The 19,614-nt window shown below is 45.2% G+C and overlaps 1 protein-coding gene across 2 annotated transcripts in view; it reads right to left on the bottom strand.

Annotated features, from left to right (window-relative positions):
* LOC110520177 (contactin-associated protein-like 5) overlaps nt 1-19,614 on the bottom strand; it is a 61,679-nt gene that overhangs the window by 21,219 nt on the left and 20,846 nt on the right. Inside the window, exons 1-8 of one of the 2 annotated variants that reach the window (XM_036974561.1) lie at nt 15,691-15,819; nt 14,049-14,196; nt 12,620-12,823; nt 11,738-11,922; nt 11,474-11,617; nt 10,198-10,465; nt 9,235-9,378; nt 3,877-4,045 (exon numbers count right to left, since the gene is read on the bottom strand). In XM_036974561.1, coding sequence (XP_036830456.1) covers nt 3,877-4,045; nt 9,235-9,378; nt 10,198-10,465; nt 11,474-11,617; nt 11,738-11,922; nt 12,620-12,761 — 1,052 coding nt within the window. In that variant the 5' untranslated portion in view covers nt 12,762-12,823; nt 14,049-14,196; nt 15,691-15,819. Of the gene's footprint in view, nt 1-3,876; nt 4,046-9,234; nt 9,379-10,197; nt 10,466-11,473; nt 11,618-11,737; nt 11,923-12,619; nt 12,824-14,048; nt 14,197-15,690; nt 15,820-19,614 lie in introns of those variants that run through there. The other variant, XM_021597311.2, reaches the window with a different exon arrangement.

The following is a 19,614-nucleotide window of genomic DNA, read 5'->3' as shown; positions in this document are numbered from 1 at the left end:
GACCATAGTTTGCTTTTCAACTATGCTGCGTATTGGTCCGCCTCTCCTTTGATGGAAGAACCCCGTTACACAGAGATCGTAAGTCAAAAGATTATGTGGTCTGATGAGACAAACATTTTACTCTTTGGTCTGAATACAACGTGATATGTCTTGAGAACCAGGCACAGCTCATCACCTGTCTAACACCATCTCTACTGTGAAGCATGGTATTTGGCTATGGTGATGTTTTCAGCAGCAGGGACTGGGAAACTGGCAAGGATAGAGGGAACAATGAATACAGGCAAATCATTGATGAGAACATGCTTCAGAGTGCAAATGACAATGACCACACGCATATAGCCAAAGCAATGCTGGAATGTCTTCAGAACAAGAATATGAAACAGCTCAAAATCCGGTGTTTATGTCAAACGGTTTTGTTATATTTCAGTCTTCTGTGATGTACACTGAGTGTAAAAAAACATTAAGAACAACTTTCTAATATTGAGGTGCCCTAACCCTTTTTGCCCTCTGAACAGCCTCAATTCGTCAGGGCATGGACTCTACAAGGTGTCGGAAGCGTTCCACAGAGATGCTGGCCCATGTTGACTCCAATGCTTCCCACAGTTGTGTCAAGTTGGCTGGATGTCCTTTGGGTGATGGACCATCATTGATAAACACGGGAAACGGTTGAGTGCGAAAAATCCAGCAGCGTTGCAGTTCTTGGCACCTACTTCTATACCCCGTTCAAAGGCATTTAAATCTTTTTACTTCCCCATTCACCCTCTGAATGTCACACATACACAATCCGTCTCAATTGTCAAGGCTTAAAAATCCTTATTTAACCTGTCTCCTCCCCTTCATCTACACTGATTGAAGTGGATATAACAAGTGGCATCATTAAGGGATCATAGCTTTCACCTGGATTCACCTGGTCGGTCTATGTCATGGAAAGAGCACGTGTCCTTAATGTTTTGTATACTCAGTGTCTGTGGTGTAAAATTCTTAAGTAAAAATAATTTAAAATACTACTTAAGTAGTTTTTATGGGTCTCTGTACTGTTCACTCCATACATTTTCCCATTTACCCTGCTTGGAAGGACAGGAAAATGGTCCAATTCACACACCGCACTGGGAACAGACTCAACTCAACGTCTATTCCACGTTGGTTCAACGTAATTATATTGAAATGACATGGAAACAATGTTGATTCAACCAATGTGTGCCCAGTGGGACTTATCAAGAGAACATCCCTGGTCATCCCTATTGCCTCTGATCTGGTGGACTCACTAAACACATAGTGTTGGTGTGTACCCCTGGCTACCCGTAAAAAAAAAAATGGTGATGTCTGGTTTGCTTAATATAAGAAATTTGAAATGATTTTTACTTTTGATATAGCTTAATATAGTTTTTTTTGATACATACTTGAGTACATTTAAAACCAAATAATTCTAGACTTTTAGTCAAGTAGTATTTTACTGGGAGTCTTTTTTTTAATATTAAGTATGACAATTGGGCACTTGTTCCACCACTTTTCAGTGTATACAAAGTGTAATATTGGGATGCAAACTCAATTTAATACATTTCAATTTGACATGGTACAGGTGTCTTCTTTTTTTAAGGCTATAAAAATGTGTGTGAGGTGTGCTATAAACACTCTGTGACCCTGATTTAGCCCACAGCAGTAAAAGGTTAACAGAGTTCGATAGAATCCGCAAGGAAGAATGGGAGAAAATCTCAAAATCCAGATGTGCAAAGCTAATACGGACATACCTAAGATGACTCAAAGCTGTAATCTCTGTCAAAGGTGCTTCTAAGTATTGACTCGGGTGTGAATACTTATGTCAATTATACATTTCTTGATTTCTTTTTCAATACATTTGCAAAAAATTCTAAAAACATGTTTTCACTTTGTCATTAAGGGGTATTGTGTGTAGATGGGTGAGAGAGAACATGATTTAATCCATTTTGAATTCAGACTAACAACAAAATGTGGAATAAGTCAAGGGGTATTAATACTTTCTGAAGGCCCTGTACATTACATTACTATGTATATACATATCTTTACTATGCATTAACACATGTCAGGGTATTCATAGTGACAAAAGCAAACATAAATACATTGGAAAAGATGAACATTGATAAGGTAGAAACATTGATATATACTAGTTATTTGTTTTTTAAATTAAAGACTTGTGCAGTGATAAACAAACAATCTCACAACACGATTGTGGAAATATCAAAGGATAAAATGAGATTTGTTGGTAAAATAATTAAAGTTTTTAAAAAGCATAAAGACTTATCTGTCAGATTTGCCAAGCCTTTTTGTAGGGTAAAAAGGGAAAAAACAAGGTTTGTCTTCGTGTCAAAGCCTACTATCCTCAGCCTTTCATTATCTGTTAAGCAGACTCCCCTTTTCATTTCCTTGCCATTATCAAGGCACGGTCTGGCACCCGAGTACTCAAGAGGCGAGGCAAACACAGTTTGTGCATTTCCTTTGCCGTTGTTTATTTACGATTTACAAGGCCGCTCAGTAAATCCCAAATGAATTGAGTACCATTCCAACTCAAATTGTTGAGGCAAATGGTAAACAAACACTTGCCAGTACTGTGTTGTTGTGTGTTTAAAAAAAGAAGAAGCAGCAGCATCAAGTCAAACCCAGAGCACGTATTTACAGGTTTTGAACACCCAGCGCTTCATGGAAATCCCTCTCCTAACCACGCTTTCCTGATTAATAGTACCTTCCTCAAGCCTCCTTCAGTTTCACATAATTGCCCGGGTTTCAAGCGTGCATCTATAATTTCATACATTTTCATCTCTCTCCCATTAATTGCCATGGAGCAGAGTGACTGTGGCGTGGATAAGGTTGCAGGCCATGGTTTAATTACCGTAGAGCTATTTCTATTGATGTGTTCACGGCTGCCCTCACAGGTCATGAAATTACAGAAGCCGTGGCACAGAAGTGCACACTTGCAAAAAATGTAGTCATGGAGTTTGATTGGACACAAAGAAAAGTAGATTAACACTCGTAAAGGTTAATCTTCCAATCCTTTAATGAAGCATAGTTCTGGTCGTTACACAAAGACATGGCTCTGCGATGGACAATGAATTACAGTCCAATGAAGAGATTTATAGAACGGTGAACAATACTGAGCATAAACCTCCCCTATAAAATGAGGGATAAGGGGTAATATTGCATGGTAGTGAAATATACAAAACATTCTCTCGGCGTACATCTCTTTGTGGAAGGCTCATCGAGAGGCAGCCAATATAGGGCACACAGACAGCTGTCACCTGTTTTGTTTTCATGGGAACCGTCACATTCCGTCTTTTTACACATTTCATGTATTTTACTAACAGCCCTGTAGGGCTTATTCATCTGTTGTGTTCCACACACTCCAACAGCCTTTACATCTGCCGGTTAGCATTCTAAACCGAAGAATCAGGTGTAGCTGCGATCTGACATCAGAGTAGTAGGATTCCCCTCAGGGTGAATACAAGAAAAAGCACCAACTCACCAAGTCCTTTGTTTGTCTCCTCCCTGTATGTGTTTCAGGTTTCCTCAACTTTGCCATGAGATATATTTAGCGTGTACTAATCCCACCCATCGGTTCCACAATCAGAGCGGGGTAGTGAGGGACAGAGAGGACGCCACACGCCACACTTGTTAGCGGGGCCCTGAGCCAGGATGATAGTGCAACAGTACCAGACTCCATTGCATGATCTAATTGGCAGATCCAGTCTGTAAGCCTATCTCTATTAGCTGACTTGTCAGCGATACTAAAGCATGGGCTGTGTTGGACAGAATAACCTCCTCAACAAATAAAGACAGAACCGTTTAAATCTGTTTAGTTCGTCATCCAAACACATTTTGGGATTGGAGCCCCACCTAAAGGCTTACCTGTCATGGATGCCACATGTGTCAAACTGCAGCTCCTTGTAGTTTCCCAGCCGTCCTTGTTGCACCCGGTTCAGGTCCATGGGCTGGCTGTTGATGGAGATGAGACGCATGCACCCCTGGAACGCCAACGTGGGGTTCTTACAGCCTAAGATGTTCAGAGATGGACAACCTGTGACACAGATTGAAGAAATGTTGCTAAATAGTTGCATTTTCATCATTCAACATGTCCTGTATACATCTTCAGATAATGTCTTCAGATGCTGCAACAAGACCTGACCATCAAGTCCTGGTTTCATGAGTGTGACAATATTGCGTTTGGAGATAGGTGAAGGAGTCAGGTGCAGGAGAGCAGAGATGTCCGAGATGCGTACTTATAATGGGCAAGTCCACCAAATACAGGTAAGGCACAATACAAAAATCAGACGCCCTCGACAACAGAGAAACCCGTTAATCACGAAAGGAGGAACAAACAAAGCTCCTCAATTTATACACACTCAGTATGACTGCGTGAAACAAAAATGGGCTCAACCTAACCGAGCAACCTCACAATAAAATAATCCCGCACAAACCTAGGCAGGCAACAGGGTAAATTATACACACAGAAATTAAGGCAACTGAAGCCAGGTGTGAAAGAACCAAAGACAAAACAAACAGAAAAGGAAAAAGGGATCGGTGATGACTAGTAGGCCGGTGACGCCGACCGCCGCCCGAACAGGGAGAGGAACTACCTTCAGTGGAAGTCATGACAGTACCCCCTCCCCTGACGCGTGGCTCCCGCAGCGCACTGACGCCGGCCTCGAGGACAACCCGGAGGACGAGGCGCAGGGCGATCTGAATGGAGGCGGTGAAACTCGCTCAGCATAGATGGGTCTAATACATCCTCCACCGGCACCCAGTATCTCTACTCCGGACCGTACCCCTCCCAATCCACGAGGTACTGAAGGCCCCTCACCCGATGCCCGAACTGTATACGCAGGCACCCCCACAAAGTCCAGGGGGGGGGCGAAGGGACCTCCCACACCTCAGCTTCTTGAAGCGGACCAGCCACCACCGGCCTGAGGAGAGACACATAAAACGAGGGGTTAATATGGTAGTAAGGGGGAAGCTGTAACCTATAACACACCTCGTTTATTCTCCTCAGGACTTTAAACGGCCCCACAAACCGCGGACGCAGCTTCCGGCAGGGCAGTCGGAGGGGCAGGTTTCGGGTCGAGATCCAGACCCGGTCCCCCGGTGCGAACACCGGGGCCTCGCTGCGGTTTCCGGCGGCCTCTCAGGTCTCCCTCTAGTGCCTCACCCAATAGTCCACCACAGGAGCCTCGGTCTGGCTCTGATGCCATGGTACCAGGACCGGCTGATATCCCAACACGCACTGGAAGGGCGACAGGTTCATTGAGGAGTGGCGGATTGAGTTCTGGGCCATCTCTGCCCATGGGATGAACTTTGCCTACTCCCCTGGCTGGTCCTGGCAATACAACTGCAGAAACCTACCCACATCCTGGTTCACTCTCTCCACATGCCCATTACTCTCGGGGTGAAAACCCGAGGTAAGGCTGACCGAGACCCCCAAACTTTCCATTACTGCCTTCCACACCCTAGATGTGAACTGGGGACACTTATCAAAAAAATTTCCTCAGGTACCCCGCAGTGCCGGAAGATGTGAGTAAACAAGGCCTCTGCAGTCTGTAGATCCGTAGGGAGACCGGGCAAAGGGAGGAGACGACAGGACTTAGAAAACCTATCCACAACGACCAGGATCGTGGTGTTGCTCTGTGACGGAGGCAGATCGGTCAGGAAGTCAACCGACAGGTGTGACCAAGGCCGCTGTGGAACAGGAAGGGGTTGTAACTTCCCTCTGGGCAGGTGCCTAGGAGCCTTGCACTGAGGGCACACCGAGCAGGAGGACACATAAACCCTCAGGTCCTTGAACAAAGTGGACCACCAGTACTTCCCACTAAGACATAGCACCATCCTACCGATGCCAGGATGACCAGAGGAGGACGTGTGAGCCCACCAATCAGCCCGTCACGATCCTCCAGCGGAACGTACACCCATTCAGCTGGACACTGCGGTGGAGTAGGCTCTACACGTGATGCTCGCTCGATGTCTGCGTCCACCTCCCATCGGGGAGTAGGATCGATGGACCGCTCCTCCATAAGATACAGTCGGGATAGTGCGTCTGCCTTAGTGTTCTGGGAACCTGGTCTATATGAGATAGTAAACCGAAATAGGGTGAAACACATAGCCCACCTTGCCTGATGAGGGTTCAGTCTCCTCGCCGCCCGGAAGTACTCCAGATTACGGTGGTCAGTCCAGATGAGAAAAGGGTGCTGAGCCCCCTCAAGCCAATGTCTCCACACCGTCAGAGCTCTGACGACAGCCAACAACTCCCAATCCCCCACGTCATAGTTTTGCTCTGCCGGGCTGAGCTTCCTCGAAAAGAAAGCACAAGGGCAGAGCTTCGATGGCGTACCCGAGCGCTGTGAGAGCACGGCTCCAATCCCAGCCTCGGATGCGTCCACCTCCACAATGAATACCAAAGAGGGATCCGGATGCGCCAGCACGGGAGCCGAGGTAAACAGAGCCTTCAGGCGACCAAAAGCTCTGTCCGCCTCAGCCGACCACCCAAGATGCACCGGCCTCCCCTTCAGCAGTTACGCAATGGGAGCAGCCACCAGCCCAAAACCCTGGATAAACCTCTGGTAGTAGTTGGCAAACCCTAAAAACCGCTGCACCTCCTTTACCGTGGTTGGCGGCGGCCAATTACACACGGTTGCAATGCGGTCACACTCCATCACCAACCCTGATGTGTAAATGCGATACCCTAGGAAGGAGACGGCCCATTTGAAGAACAAGCATTTCTCAGCCTTGACGTACGTACAGGTCATGCTCCATCAGTCGCCCAAGTACCTTGCGCACCAGAGACACATGTGCGGCGTGTGTAGCGGAATAGACCAGAATGTCATAGATATAAACCACCACATCCTGCCCGTGCAGGTCCCTGAGAATCTCGTCTACAAAAGATTGGAAGACTGCTGGAGCATTCTTCAACCCGTACGGCATGACGAGGTACTCATAATGGCCGGATGTGGTACTAAACGCTATCTTCCACTCATCTCCCTCCCGGATACGCACCAAGTTATACGCGCTCCTGAGATCCAGTTTTGTGAAAAAGCATGCCCCGTGAAATGACTAAATCGCCATGGCAATGAGAGGTAGCGGGTAACTGTACCCCACCGTGATGGAATTTAGACCTCTATAGTCAATGCAGGGACACAGACCTCCCTCCTTCTTCACAAAAAATAAACTCAAGGAGGCCCCAGAGATACCCCTGCCCCAGAGATTCAGAGACATTTGTCTCCACAGCCACCGTCTCCTAGTGTGACAGGGGATACACGTGACTCCTGGGAAGTGCAGCGTCTACCAGGAGATTTATCTCACAAACCCCTCGTTGATGAGGTGGTAATTGGGTAGCTTTCTTTTTACAGAAGGTGATAGCCAAATCGGCATATTCTGAGGGATTGCGCACGGTGGAGATTTGGTCTGGACTTTCCACCGTCGTTGCACCGATGGAAACCCCTACACACCTGCCTGAGCACTCCTCTGACCACCCCTTTAGAGCCCTCTGTTGCCACGAAATCTTGGGGTTGTGACGGGCCAACCAGGGGATCCCCAGCACCACCGGAAATGCAGGAGAATCAATGAGGAAGAGACTAATTCTCTCCTCATGACCCTCCTGCGTAACCATGCCCAGTGGAGCCGTGGCCTCCCTGACTAGCCCTGACCCTAATGGTTGGCTATCTAAGGTGTGCACTGGGAAGGGTTTATCAATCTAAACAAGGGGGATCCCTAAACAATGCGCAAAACCGCGGTCAATAAAATTGCCTGCTGAGTCTGAATCTACTAGCGCCTTATGCCGGGAATGAGGGGAAAATTCAGGAAAATAAGTTAACACATACATGTGACCAACAGGGGGCTCTGGGTGAGCCTGGTGCCGACTCACCTGGGGTGTACGGGCAGTGCTCGGCCTGGCGTCTCGACTCCCAGAAGGACCCCTCTAGCACCGGTCAGCAGTGTGCCCTCTACGACCACAGCTGGTACAGGAAAGGGCTCCTCCGGTTGCCCTCGCCGCAGCACCTCCTAGCTCCATGGGCGTTGGAGTGGAGGGGCTGGGGGATAAAACTGACAGGGCCCGATCCGGATGTCCGCGGGTCTCCAGCAAGTTGTCCAACCGAATGGACATGTCTATCAGCTGGTCCAAGGAGAGGGTGGTGTCTCAACAGGCTAGCTCCCTACGGACGTCCTCGCGCAAACTGCACCTATAGTAATCGATCAGGGCCCTGTCGTTCCATCCCGCGCTAGCAGCCAAGGTCCGGAACTCTAGGGCGAAGTCCTGTGCGCTCCTCTTCTCCTGCCTTAGATGGAACAGACGTTCACCCGTCTGGGTAGTGGTCCCTCGCCGAGTCTGGATCGTTCCATACGGCGTTGGCCCACTCCAGGGCTTTGCCTGAGAGGCAGGAGACGAAGGCGTTCACGCTCTCACCTCCCGAAGGAGCCATATGAACGGTTGCCAGGTATAGCTCCATCTGGAGTAAGAACCCCTGGCACCCGGCCGCCGTCCCATCGTACTCCCTCGGGAGTCGAATAACACTGGGACCAGGCAACGAAGGAGAGGGTTGTGGTACTGGTTGGAGTGTGGCTGGTGGAGGTGTAGGAAGGCCACCTCTCTCTCATATTTCCATCGTCGCCATCACCTGATCCATCGTGGTCCCCAGCCAGTGTAACACTGCCGTGTGGTGTTGAATGTGCTCCTCCATAGATGTTGGGAGCGCGTCAGCTCCTGCTGACTCCATCGAAGCTGGTGCAGGATTCTGTGACAATATTGCGTTTGGAGGTAGGTGAAGGAGTCAGGAGCAGGAGAGCAGAGATGCGTACTTATAATGGGCAAGTCCACCAAATACAGGTGAGGCACAATACAAAAATCAGACGCCCTCGACAACAGAGAAACGCGTTAATCACGAAAGGAGGAACAAACAAAGCTCCTCAATTTATACACACTCAGTATGAATGCGTGAAACAAAAATGGGCACAACCTAACCGAGCAATCTCACAATAAAATAATCCCGCACAAACCTAGGCAGGCAACAGGGTAAATTATACACACAGAAATTAAGGCAACTGAAACCAGGTGTGAAAGAACCAAAGACAAAACAAACAGAAAAGGAAAAAGGGATCGGTGATGGCTAGTAGGCCCGTGACGCCGACCGCCGCCCGAACAGGGAGAGGAACTACCTTCGGTGGAAGTCGTGAAAATGAGATAGTGATGCAGACAACAAGACTCATTGTGTGTGATCTTACCTCCGAAGTAGAGGCTGTTTCCTGCCTCCATGTGGTCCCCCAGCTCGATGGTTGAGGACGGCTCATTGTCCAGGGTCGTGGTGACTTGAAGACCTTGAGAGCTGAGACTCACAGAGTGCCACAGTCCATCGTTCACTCTGTGACCTGTGGAGACAGCAGGGTGTGTTTTCTGTGTGATACTTTTACAGGCTCATCAAACATCAACTACATGTTCATTCAGGGATTACTGGGATTGGGATCTCCAACATACTGTAGGTACTAGGCTACATATTACATTATAAATCATAGCCTATCAATCGCTGTGTAAGCTACAGTATGGTCACATGGTGTGTCTTAATAACTGTCCTACATTTCTAAACAAGAATGGAAGATGACATGGAAATGAAAATGAACGACAAGTGTGGCTGGTCAGATTGAAGCTTAATCGTTGCCAGAGGACAGAACGTAATGGTTATTATTGGATGAAACATTCATTTGACCGTAGGTTCAAGCTTCAAACAGACATAGCAGATTGTGGTATATCCATTTTGATTGTCCTTTATAGTGAAGGGCTTCCAAGCTGTAATGGTCTTTCTGTGTGTCTATAATTCCCTCTGTGCCTGCCATCTGCTGAAAGTCTGGGCTCTGCAATCCAACGTAATTATACATGTTATTTCTCTCTGACTGCAATCCTGTAGCGCTCACGTCCAAAATACAAGGATGACATTTTTCCTCAAGCCATTCCAAGAAGATTAAATGTGCTTTGAGTTTCTCGGGGGCAAAAGGTCATATGAATGATGTTGATGTAATGATGTGCAAAACCAAACACAGATAGTCTCCCCCTGGATGATGGATTAGCTTTTCACTGTCAGTCTACTTCACTGGAATAAAGACTGTTTTATATTTTCTGTCTCCCTGGGTGTACACTGATTCCAACCCATAGTGTAGGACAGCTAGGCTAGAGGCTGTTGGTCTGGCCCTCACCGGTGGAGACCTCTTCTTTCTGCTGGGCTGACGTGTGATGGGTCAAGCGCAGCCGGCTGTTGCTTATCTGCAGGTCCAGTCGCTGGGGCTCCAGGGCCAGCTGGGTGGAGAGCAGTAGCCCTTCTGGGTTCCATGTTCTGAACTGGAAACGCACCGCGAAGCCCGCTGAAGCAGACGGCGTGGCCGGGAGCGACAGGAAGCTGCTGCTGGAGCTCAGGAAAGTGGTGGACACCAGCTGGGGCTCCGAGCACGAGAAGGTCACGTTGCCCTGGTGACACACATGGAAAACACAGATCATGGAATTATTCACTCATACCATCAACATGTTGGATTTACTGTACTTTTACTGTACCATTCATCTGAGCAGAATAAAATACAGTGAGCTGATAAAGAGATTTACTGAAAATTATATTTAGAAAACTAACTCGCCTGCAAGAATCGCACATTTCCTTGATAACGCCATATAAAGCTGAATGACTATCTGGAATTCAAAAGGTGCAGTACAAAAGGACTACAGGCAGAAGTGTCATATAATATCAAACTATAAAATTCTGAGTTTCTCCCCTCCAATCTAGGTTAGCCGTCAGGTGGGCAGAGAAAGAACACACCTTAATTCCAAGTGATCCAGAGGCCTTGTGAGCTACACGGACCAAAAGAGCAGCCATGTCAATTGAGGTCAGCGGCCCATCAATCCCAGTGCCTCAGAGGCAGAGAAGAGCAATCGGCAGCACTTTGACTCTCATTGTGATCCCTTACCAGATAGTATTCCACATTGAAATTCCATTACGGATTCCATCATCGCAGTCACTCTCTCACTTGTAAGTAAAGGCCTTTTAACATAGCAATCAGATTTCCGAGGGGAATAGGGTGTCTGTGATGCAATGTAACGCTTTGGCTTCTGTCTGATTTGATTGGGGGGAGGGTGTCCAAATTATAGGGTGTGCCTACGGCTGAATCTATTCATGAATTTAGACTTAATGACACAGTAGTGAGGATCAGATAGAACCACATTTTTTTTCTCTACGGACAGTGTCTCTGCCCTGGATCTCATACAGTTTGAGGGACCATGGAGAAGGCTATGTGACTAACTCAAATACAAATGTGATTAAACAGAATCACATTGTAGCAAAATGTGAAATCTCACAGCAACAGTGCAATTAAAACAGACGGTCTGTGACCTTTTAATAGGCATTTTTTGACTAACTACTTTGTCCCCATACTATTTTAAGGATGTACTAATAATCTATGGTACGGTAGATGAGAATAGTTGTCTTACCACACTGTAGATCTGAGGTTTGCGTCGCTTGGCTAGGTCGATGATGTTGATCCCGTTGTAGTAGAGGTTCTCGATGCAGCCATGGAAGTTCTTCCTCAGGAAGGTACCAGGTTTACCTGGCAGTGGGATGCCTCCGAAGCTGAGCTTTGATGAGGAAAAAGGGTGAAATGACAACATCCTCAGAGTAAGATAACTTGGTTGAACTATTTACTTGGTCTGAATAAGTATCTGACTATTCTACAGTATATGTTAGCATAAACACACCTCATAGTCCACCTCCAGAGAGTCTCCTTCCCCCTTGGTCCTGAAGTGCTGTGTGTGGGTGTCCATGGTGAGGTTGACCTGCTTGTTGAAGCGCTCGATGAGGACAGAGTGCCAGTGCTGGTCATCCAGAAGACTGCCCAAAGTGACAGCAACACGACCACTGCTGAACCGCAGCCGGGTGTCATCTGAAGACAAAGAAACAGAGAACAGATCATATGGTTACTTTAATATTGATATAGATATTGATCATAAAACAGGATGGTTTATCGAGGAAGAGGGAGTTCTTATAGACATTCTGAAAACAAACTACTTGAGAATGGTCTTCCCCAGACTCAGCTCTACACAATGTGGATCCTTAACAGTCTGAGTCCAGCTAGTAAATGGAGCTCAGGTGCAGTGGTAATTGGAAGGGCAGCAGAACACAAACATTCAGTTACCCTCCCAGACTGCTCCCCAGGCTCATTTTAAATGGTTCAAAAGACTCCTTCATCTGTACCCAGAGTCCCTTGTGTCCTGTTACCCATTACCTCTGCCCCTTGACCTTTCTGATGACCTCTCCCAGGTTGAGGTAGAGAGCCAGCCTGCCAGGTCTGTGCACATTATTTTCCAGTCAAAGTTTATGAGAAATTTGCTTGTTTGATGCACAATTCACAACATTTAGATGTACAATACAAAAGAGAAAATAGACTTAAAATAAGTACAAATATATATTTTTAAATGCCACCAATCAAAAAGGGCACATTATTCCTAGGCGAGCAAACAGGCAGGTGGTCCAGCACCACTAGAGCCTTATCTGTGCATGTGCCTTGCAGCCTGCCCCGATGTGACAAACTCACCCATGTTGAGGAAGAGGGCCAGCCTGCCCCGGTGTGACAAACTCACCCAGGTTGAGATAGAGGGCCAGCCTGCCCCGGTGCAGCTCCAGAGTGATGTAGTCGCCCCTCTGACCCTCTCCGTGGAGCAGCACCCCCTCAGCCTGGTGGCTCTTGAAGCGCAGCGAGATCACATCCTTCACCGTGCTCATGGACTTCTGGTTAAACCGGTAGAGCAGGGAGCTTCTGCCATCAAAGTCTGCCACGTCTGACTCTGAAGGCAATCAACAGACAGTGAAATGGGTTGTCATTGGGATACTTGTCCCCTGTCACTGTGAGCTTCATACCTGTTATGGTAATGTGGCTATATCAATGATGGCATTGAAATGAATTATGCTGGAAGCCATTTCCATGTGTAACTGGATAGGAACAATCTCTGACATACACCTGTTATTTTAATAATTACTGCACATGCTCTAGTGCTCACCCCTTTCAGTCATACTACAAAATGGATTCCTGTAAGTCCTCAAGAATGCAAGTTATGAATTTGTCATGGGGGCATTTTCAGATTTTCCAACGTAATTTAGTCATTGGAAGACCTAGAGGAATCATGCATAGATACATGAATCTGTAACGCCGGTATTGTAATGACATTGCATAGCAAGTCTCTCTCTTCTCATCTCTCTCTCTTCTCTTCTCTTTCTATCTCTGCTCTCTGTATCGTGAATTGATCAACCTGTTTTATAGTTTGAATTGAGATGTGTATGGTCTCTCCTCATCGAGATGCATTGAGGTGCATGTCACACAGCATTTATTAGCAGAGCACACATTCATCCAACATTAATACAGGGATCATGCTGTGGAACAGTTCGGCATTATGAAAGTGCTCACTCAGAGTTAAATACAACTGTCTTTCACAGAGCAGTAATTCACTGGCTGATCCAGTTAATGCTGCTTCAGAATGTGTGTGAGAGGCGTCCCAGTGTCCCTTTTATTTATACAGAACAAAAATATAAATGCAACATGCAACAATTTCAAAGATTTTACTGAGTTACAGTTCACATCAGGAAATCAGTCAAATGCCTGGGATCTTTTATTTCAGCTCATGAAACATGGGGCTGACACTTTACATGTTGCATTCATAGTTTTGTTCAGTGCATTTAGTATTACCCAGGCAAAGACTGGCTCTCAACTGTCATGCCTGCCTGGCAGTCACTGTTTGTCTCTGTTAGCTGGTGGGAACATTTGTGATAAATGAGAGAAGAGCATCAATATCAAAATACTCGCTATCTCTATTTCAAACGTCCTGCTTTCATCAAAGTGTATACACAAATGTAGGGTGTTCTGGAGGTAAGGGGTGCTCTGGTCAATCACTGTGGAATTATGATATTAGCTGAATGTGTATGGTCTGTGTGTAAGGCCTGGTGGTCCCTTTATTGCAGGCACACCCTAATGTGTATGGTCTGTATGTTAGAGGTAGGGGTGGTCTGGTCACTCACTGTAGGCACAGCCGTACACCTCCACTCTGAGTCCCACCCAGCCACTGGGGTTCCAGTCCAGCGGGACGAAGCGCAGGAAGCGGCTTCTGATAGAGTGGGACAACTTGTGGTGAATGACACTGTCAGCATTCACGTTCCCCACAAACCTCTAGAGACACACAGCAGAGAGAGAGGAAGGGAGAAAAGACAGAAGAGTTAGATGCAATGCCAAGTGTTAATATACAGGGGCGGGGTATTCTTGAGGGAACTGTATTCATCAAACAAAACCAGAAATTACAGCTCCGTTATCAAGGGAGTCACTGTTAACCAAGCATGGCTCTCTGAACTGACCTTGTATCTTCCAGAGGAATTAAAGAATTAAAAAGGGTTTTGTGTCGTCTAGGACTTAATGTTTAGGATCATAACATTAAAGAGGGTTAGTTTCCAATAACTGTTAAAGATAATGTATTAGTATTCTGCAACAAAACAAAACCTGGGCCATATGTTTCTCTTCACCTGACCCTACTTTTAGATAAAACATATCAAATGTGTTGCCTGGGTTGGGGATCCTGGGTGGATCCTGGGAGGATATCCACCACTGCACTAACACACACTTCTGTGGCAAGTAGATGGGAAAAAACAATTGGTATCATATTGTCTGCTCCCAGGCAGATAACAATGAATATCTCTCACTGAAACTGTGAGATGTCATTATTCTTCGTAATTTCCATCCCCCTGTCCCCCTACCCTCCACTGCATTAATAATCTGCACCATGGAGGCTTAGGGGGGTGAACAGAGAGAGAGAGAGCGAGAGAGAGAGAAAGAGAGAGAGGAAACTCAGATGACTGATCACAAGCAGCCGTCATAACGAATTCGAGGCAGGTGACGAGCTAAATCGATAATGATGTGTATCACAGAGTAAAGGAAAGATGGATTGTTGACACCGGAGCTCCAGGCTCAACAGAGTCAAGAAATGCCATTAATTCACTTCTCCCTGCAGCTGAAAACACAATAGCAGATGGGGGAGGTAGTAGAAGAAGCACAAATTACACACACACATGGAGTATGGTGTTACCTCTCTGAGGGATAGACTCTACAGAGATTGGTCTCTGGAGATAATGAAGATAATGAAGAAGAGGCAGTCTTACAAGGTAACTATTTAGGCTATTATTTTGATTTATACCCATGCTTTTTTATTGTGAGTCCATTTAAGTGGAGCCTGGTGACTGTATTTTAGAAGAGGTGCAAGCTAAGCAATTACAAATGTAACTCATGTCTGTGCAAGATAAGCATTTGCAAACTCACTGGGGTTTACTCATCCACTCAGACCATGCAGGCTATTGCAATGCATATCCTCCACAATGTAAAGTAACTTATTTAGCAAATACAATTTGATAAACGTTTGCTACACCAAAATGTGGCATACATATTCATTACTGAGAAAAAGCTATTTGTCAATATCCACCAGTAGCATTGTGTGGGTAAAATCCCTGGGGAAGCCAAGCCAAGTCAGGAAAATATCCATATTGCAACCTATGTTGAGATAATTGCATTGTTTGTTCTATAACCTATTTGTTCATACACCACCATGATATACACTAAGGCAGACACAACAAAATGACATCCGTCCCACAGTGGTGGAATAAATTCAATCACATATACATTTGTTGCATCCCAAAGCCGGAGAGCAACATCTGTCCATGTGAAATCCACAAAGCAAATATTTCATGTAACAAACAGTGAAATAGTGTAGAGCGGGGATGGGCAACTCCAGTGGTGTCACACTTTTCTCCCCATCCCTGGCAAACACAGCTGATTCAACTAATTGCATTCTAAACTGAAGATCATGATTAGTTGATTATTGGAGACAGCTGGGGCTGGGGTAAAAGTGTGACACCAATCAGGCCCCCAAGGACTGGATTTGCCAATCCCTGGTGTACAGCATGTTCAAGCACGTTAATGTTTCTGACAGTTTACTAAACACCTACTGATTTGGACCAATGGAGAGTTAACGCAAGTCAGCACAAAGAAAACAGGAGCACTGCCTCCGCTATTCCAGCACCATTTCAACTTAAACATTTCAACGTCATTAAATCAACTAGGCTATATACACTTTGTCTAATACAGTGAAAAATACACCAAAAACGATTTTGCCCAATCAATATTGCTAAATAACATGTGGCTGTCCATATTAGTCTACCTTAGTCTACCTAACTAAAATGCTTGATACCCTAACTTCCTCACATGAGCAAAAATTAACCAGCTAAGTTATCTTGCTTGTTAACGTGAACTTACTAGGCAACATCTAGGCTAAGAGCATTGGGCCAGTAACTGAAAGGTCACTGGTTTGAATCCCTGAGCCAACTAGGTGAAAAATCTGTCAGTGCCCATGAGCAAGGCACTTAACCCTAATTGCTCATGTAAGTCGTTCTAAATAAGATTGCCTGCTAAATGACTCAAATGTAAATATTGACTTCGCCTTGGGCTTTGAACGGGGCACCTGGCTCACGGACGGGAGGCAGCACCGGTTCTAAAACTGGAATGCGATCAACTTTCACCCAGTGCAAAACGAGCCTAATCAGATCTATATGACTTGCATTCTGTTTACCAAAGTAGTTATAAAGGAGATATAGCACAAGAGCAACTTAATCTTAAAGAGTTGTCCAAAAGTTTACTTCACTTTTGTTCATCAACACCAACCTAATGTTCGACACAAACCTAAACACCACAAACACTTCTGCATACACAGCTAACAGGCATATCAATCCTTGATTAAACACCCTTAGCTCCTCTTCAATCCGTCAGGATGAGGGTGTTATCTGAATATGTTTCTATTCTGTCATTACTGTAGTCTACAGTTTTTTTCAACAAACCTTAAATTGTGTTTTGCACACTGTTTCACTCCGGGGGTAGAGGCTTTTGCTAATTGACGGAAAATACAACTTCCTTAATAAGCACAGAGGGGTTTACATGAAAATACCTAAACATTGGAACTGAAATTTGAAATTTCTTTATGATGTGTATTTGGACCAGAGAGCATCAATCTTCTCAAACGAACTGACGGAAACACAAATACCAAAGTAAACAAAGTTCCAACAAACAATGGTACAAAAAAAGAACAACATTGTTAGACTATATGTACTAAATGATACAACATTTCATAACTTAATAGTTAGCTGGTCACCCACAAACATGAGTCATTCCTTTCCTTTCTTTCTCTCTGGCTTTGTCTAATTGGATGATTAACAACTGTTTCATGAGTGCCATCCTGTTGTTTCCATCATGGCCTATACTCCCTGTTGTTCCCAACATGGCCTATACTCCCTGTTGTTCCCAACATGGCTTTATACTCCCTGTTGTGTCGTTGCAGTGCTGGCCTTGCTATGTGACTCCTAAGAGACAAAGACTGAAGAGAATTCCAAGAATAGATAATCATGTTGCCATTGTGACCTGGTCTGGCACAGAGCAGAGATAAAAGGACTGCAGCTCTGGCTGTGTCTTGAGGCTGCGGGTGTCGGTGTGTGTGTCTCTCTGTGTGTGTGTGTCTCTGTGTGTGCGTGTGTGTAAGTGTAAGTGTAAGTGTGTCATTGAAAGCGAGAGAAAGCAGGAGAGGGAGAGTGGGTGTGTAAGAGAACGTGCCTTTGCCCATGTGTGTAGCTTAAGTGCTATAAAACCACTCTTTTCATACACAGCACATAATAATGGCTAACCTTACAGGTGCAGAGTTGCTGCAACCTGGCAGACGCAGGCAGCTGGTGTTCTCTCATTAGCCTTCTCAGCCTGCACCGCCGTCAGCAGGCCATTACCTTTGAACTTCCCTTGTTAAAATGCCAGACTGACGTCAATTCATATCTCCGTGTGGCGTGCAGGTTCAAATTGGTCGCCCACCTTTGGAGTGCCTTCATTAGGGGAGTCTCACTAACTAGCTGCCACTCATCCAATTGATCCCACCGTTTCTGTTTCTTCAGGCATGGATCAAAACCAAATGACACCTGCTATCTTCTCACATTGACAGAAGAAATGTTAGGACTATTTAACCGGTTAGTTAGATGTAGTATTCTGTGTGTCATTGATTGATTGACAAAAAAAACAACTGGAATGTTCTTCGTTTTTTTAAACTAATTAACTGAGGATTGATGAGTCTCAACTTCGGTAATATGACTTGAAATATAGTTGCGGCCTAATACAGTGAGCTCAAAGTCAAATCAAATCAAATTGTATTAGTCACATGCGCCGAATACAACAGGGTGTAGACATTACAGTGAAGTGCTTACTTAGAAGCCCCCAACCAACAATGCAGTTTCAAAAAATACGGACAAGAATGAGAGATTAAAGTAACAAGTTATTTAAGAGAAGCAGGAAAAAATAACAATATTTACAGGGGGGTGCAGGTACAGAGTCAATGTGCGGGGGCACCGGTTAGTTGAGGTAGTATGTACATGTAGGTAGAGTTATTAAAGTGACTATGCATAGATGATAACAACAGAGAGTAGCAGCCGTGTAAAAGAGGGGTGGGGGGCAATGCAAATAGTCTGGGTAGCCATTTGATTAGGTGTTCAGGAGTCTTATAGCTTGAGGGTGGAAGTTGTTTAGAAGCCCATTGGACCTAGACTTGGCGCTCTGGTACCACTTGCCGTGCGGTAGCAGAGAGAACACTATAAGTAGGGTGGCTGGAGTCTTTGACCATTTTTAGGGCCTTCCTCTGTCACCGCCTGGTATAGAGGTTCTGGGTGGCAGGAAGCTTTGTGATAGTGATTGTATTGGGACAGTGATTATTTTGTTGTTGTTTTGGCTCTGTACTCCAGCACTTTGAAATGATACAATGACTATGCGGTTAAAGTGCACTGTCAGCTTTAATTTGAGGGTGTTTTAGTCAATATCATGTGAATCGTTTAGAAATTACAGTACCTTTTGTAGATAGTCCCTCCATTTTAGGGGACCAAAACTATTGGGACAAATTCACTTATATGTATGATTATTAAAGTAGTCCAATGTTTAGTATTTTGATTACATCAAGCTTGTGACTCCACAAACTTGTTGGATGCATTCGCTGTTTGTTTTGGTTGTGTTTCATATTATTTTGTGCCCAATGGAAATGAATGGTCAATAATGTCTTATGTCATTTTGTCCCTTTTATTGTAAACAAGAATATGTTTCTAAACACTTCTACATTAATGTCTATGCTACCATGATTACAGATAGTCCTGAATGAATCGTAAATAATGATGAGTGAGAAAGTTCCAGACGCACAAATATCACACCCCAAAGACATCCTAACCTACAGAGGAGTTTAGCATTTTATGGGTGGGTAGGATATTTATGGCTCTGTAATTTTGTCACTCATCATTATTCAAGAATAATTCCGGATTATCCATAACCATGGTAGCATCCACATTAATGTAGAAGTGTTTAAAAACATATTCTATTGTTATTTACAATAATGTTGACTCCAAAATGACACAATACATTCTGTACCATTAATTTGTATAGGGCACAAAATAATCTGAAACAAAACCAAAACAAGTTGAGCAAATGCATCCAAGAGTCACACGCTTGGCACTCTTGCACCTTCCTTAATTAATTCCC

This window comes from Oncorhynchus mykiss, chromosome 3 (genome assembly GCF_013265735.2).
Source record: "Oncorhynchus mykiss isolate Arlee chromosome 3, USDA_OmykA_1.1, whole genome shotgun sequence".
Lineage (NCBI taxonomy): Eukaryota > Metazoa > Chordata > Actinopteri > Salmoniformes > Salmonidae > Oncorhynchus > Oncorhynchus mykiss.
Note: the sequence above shows the minus strand (reverse complement) of the source record. Positions and strands in the feature narration are given on the sequence as shown.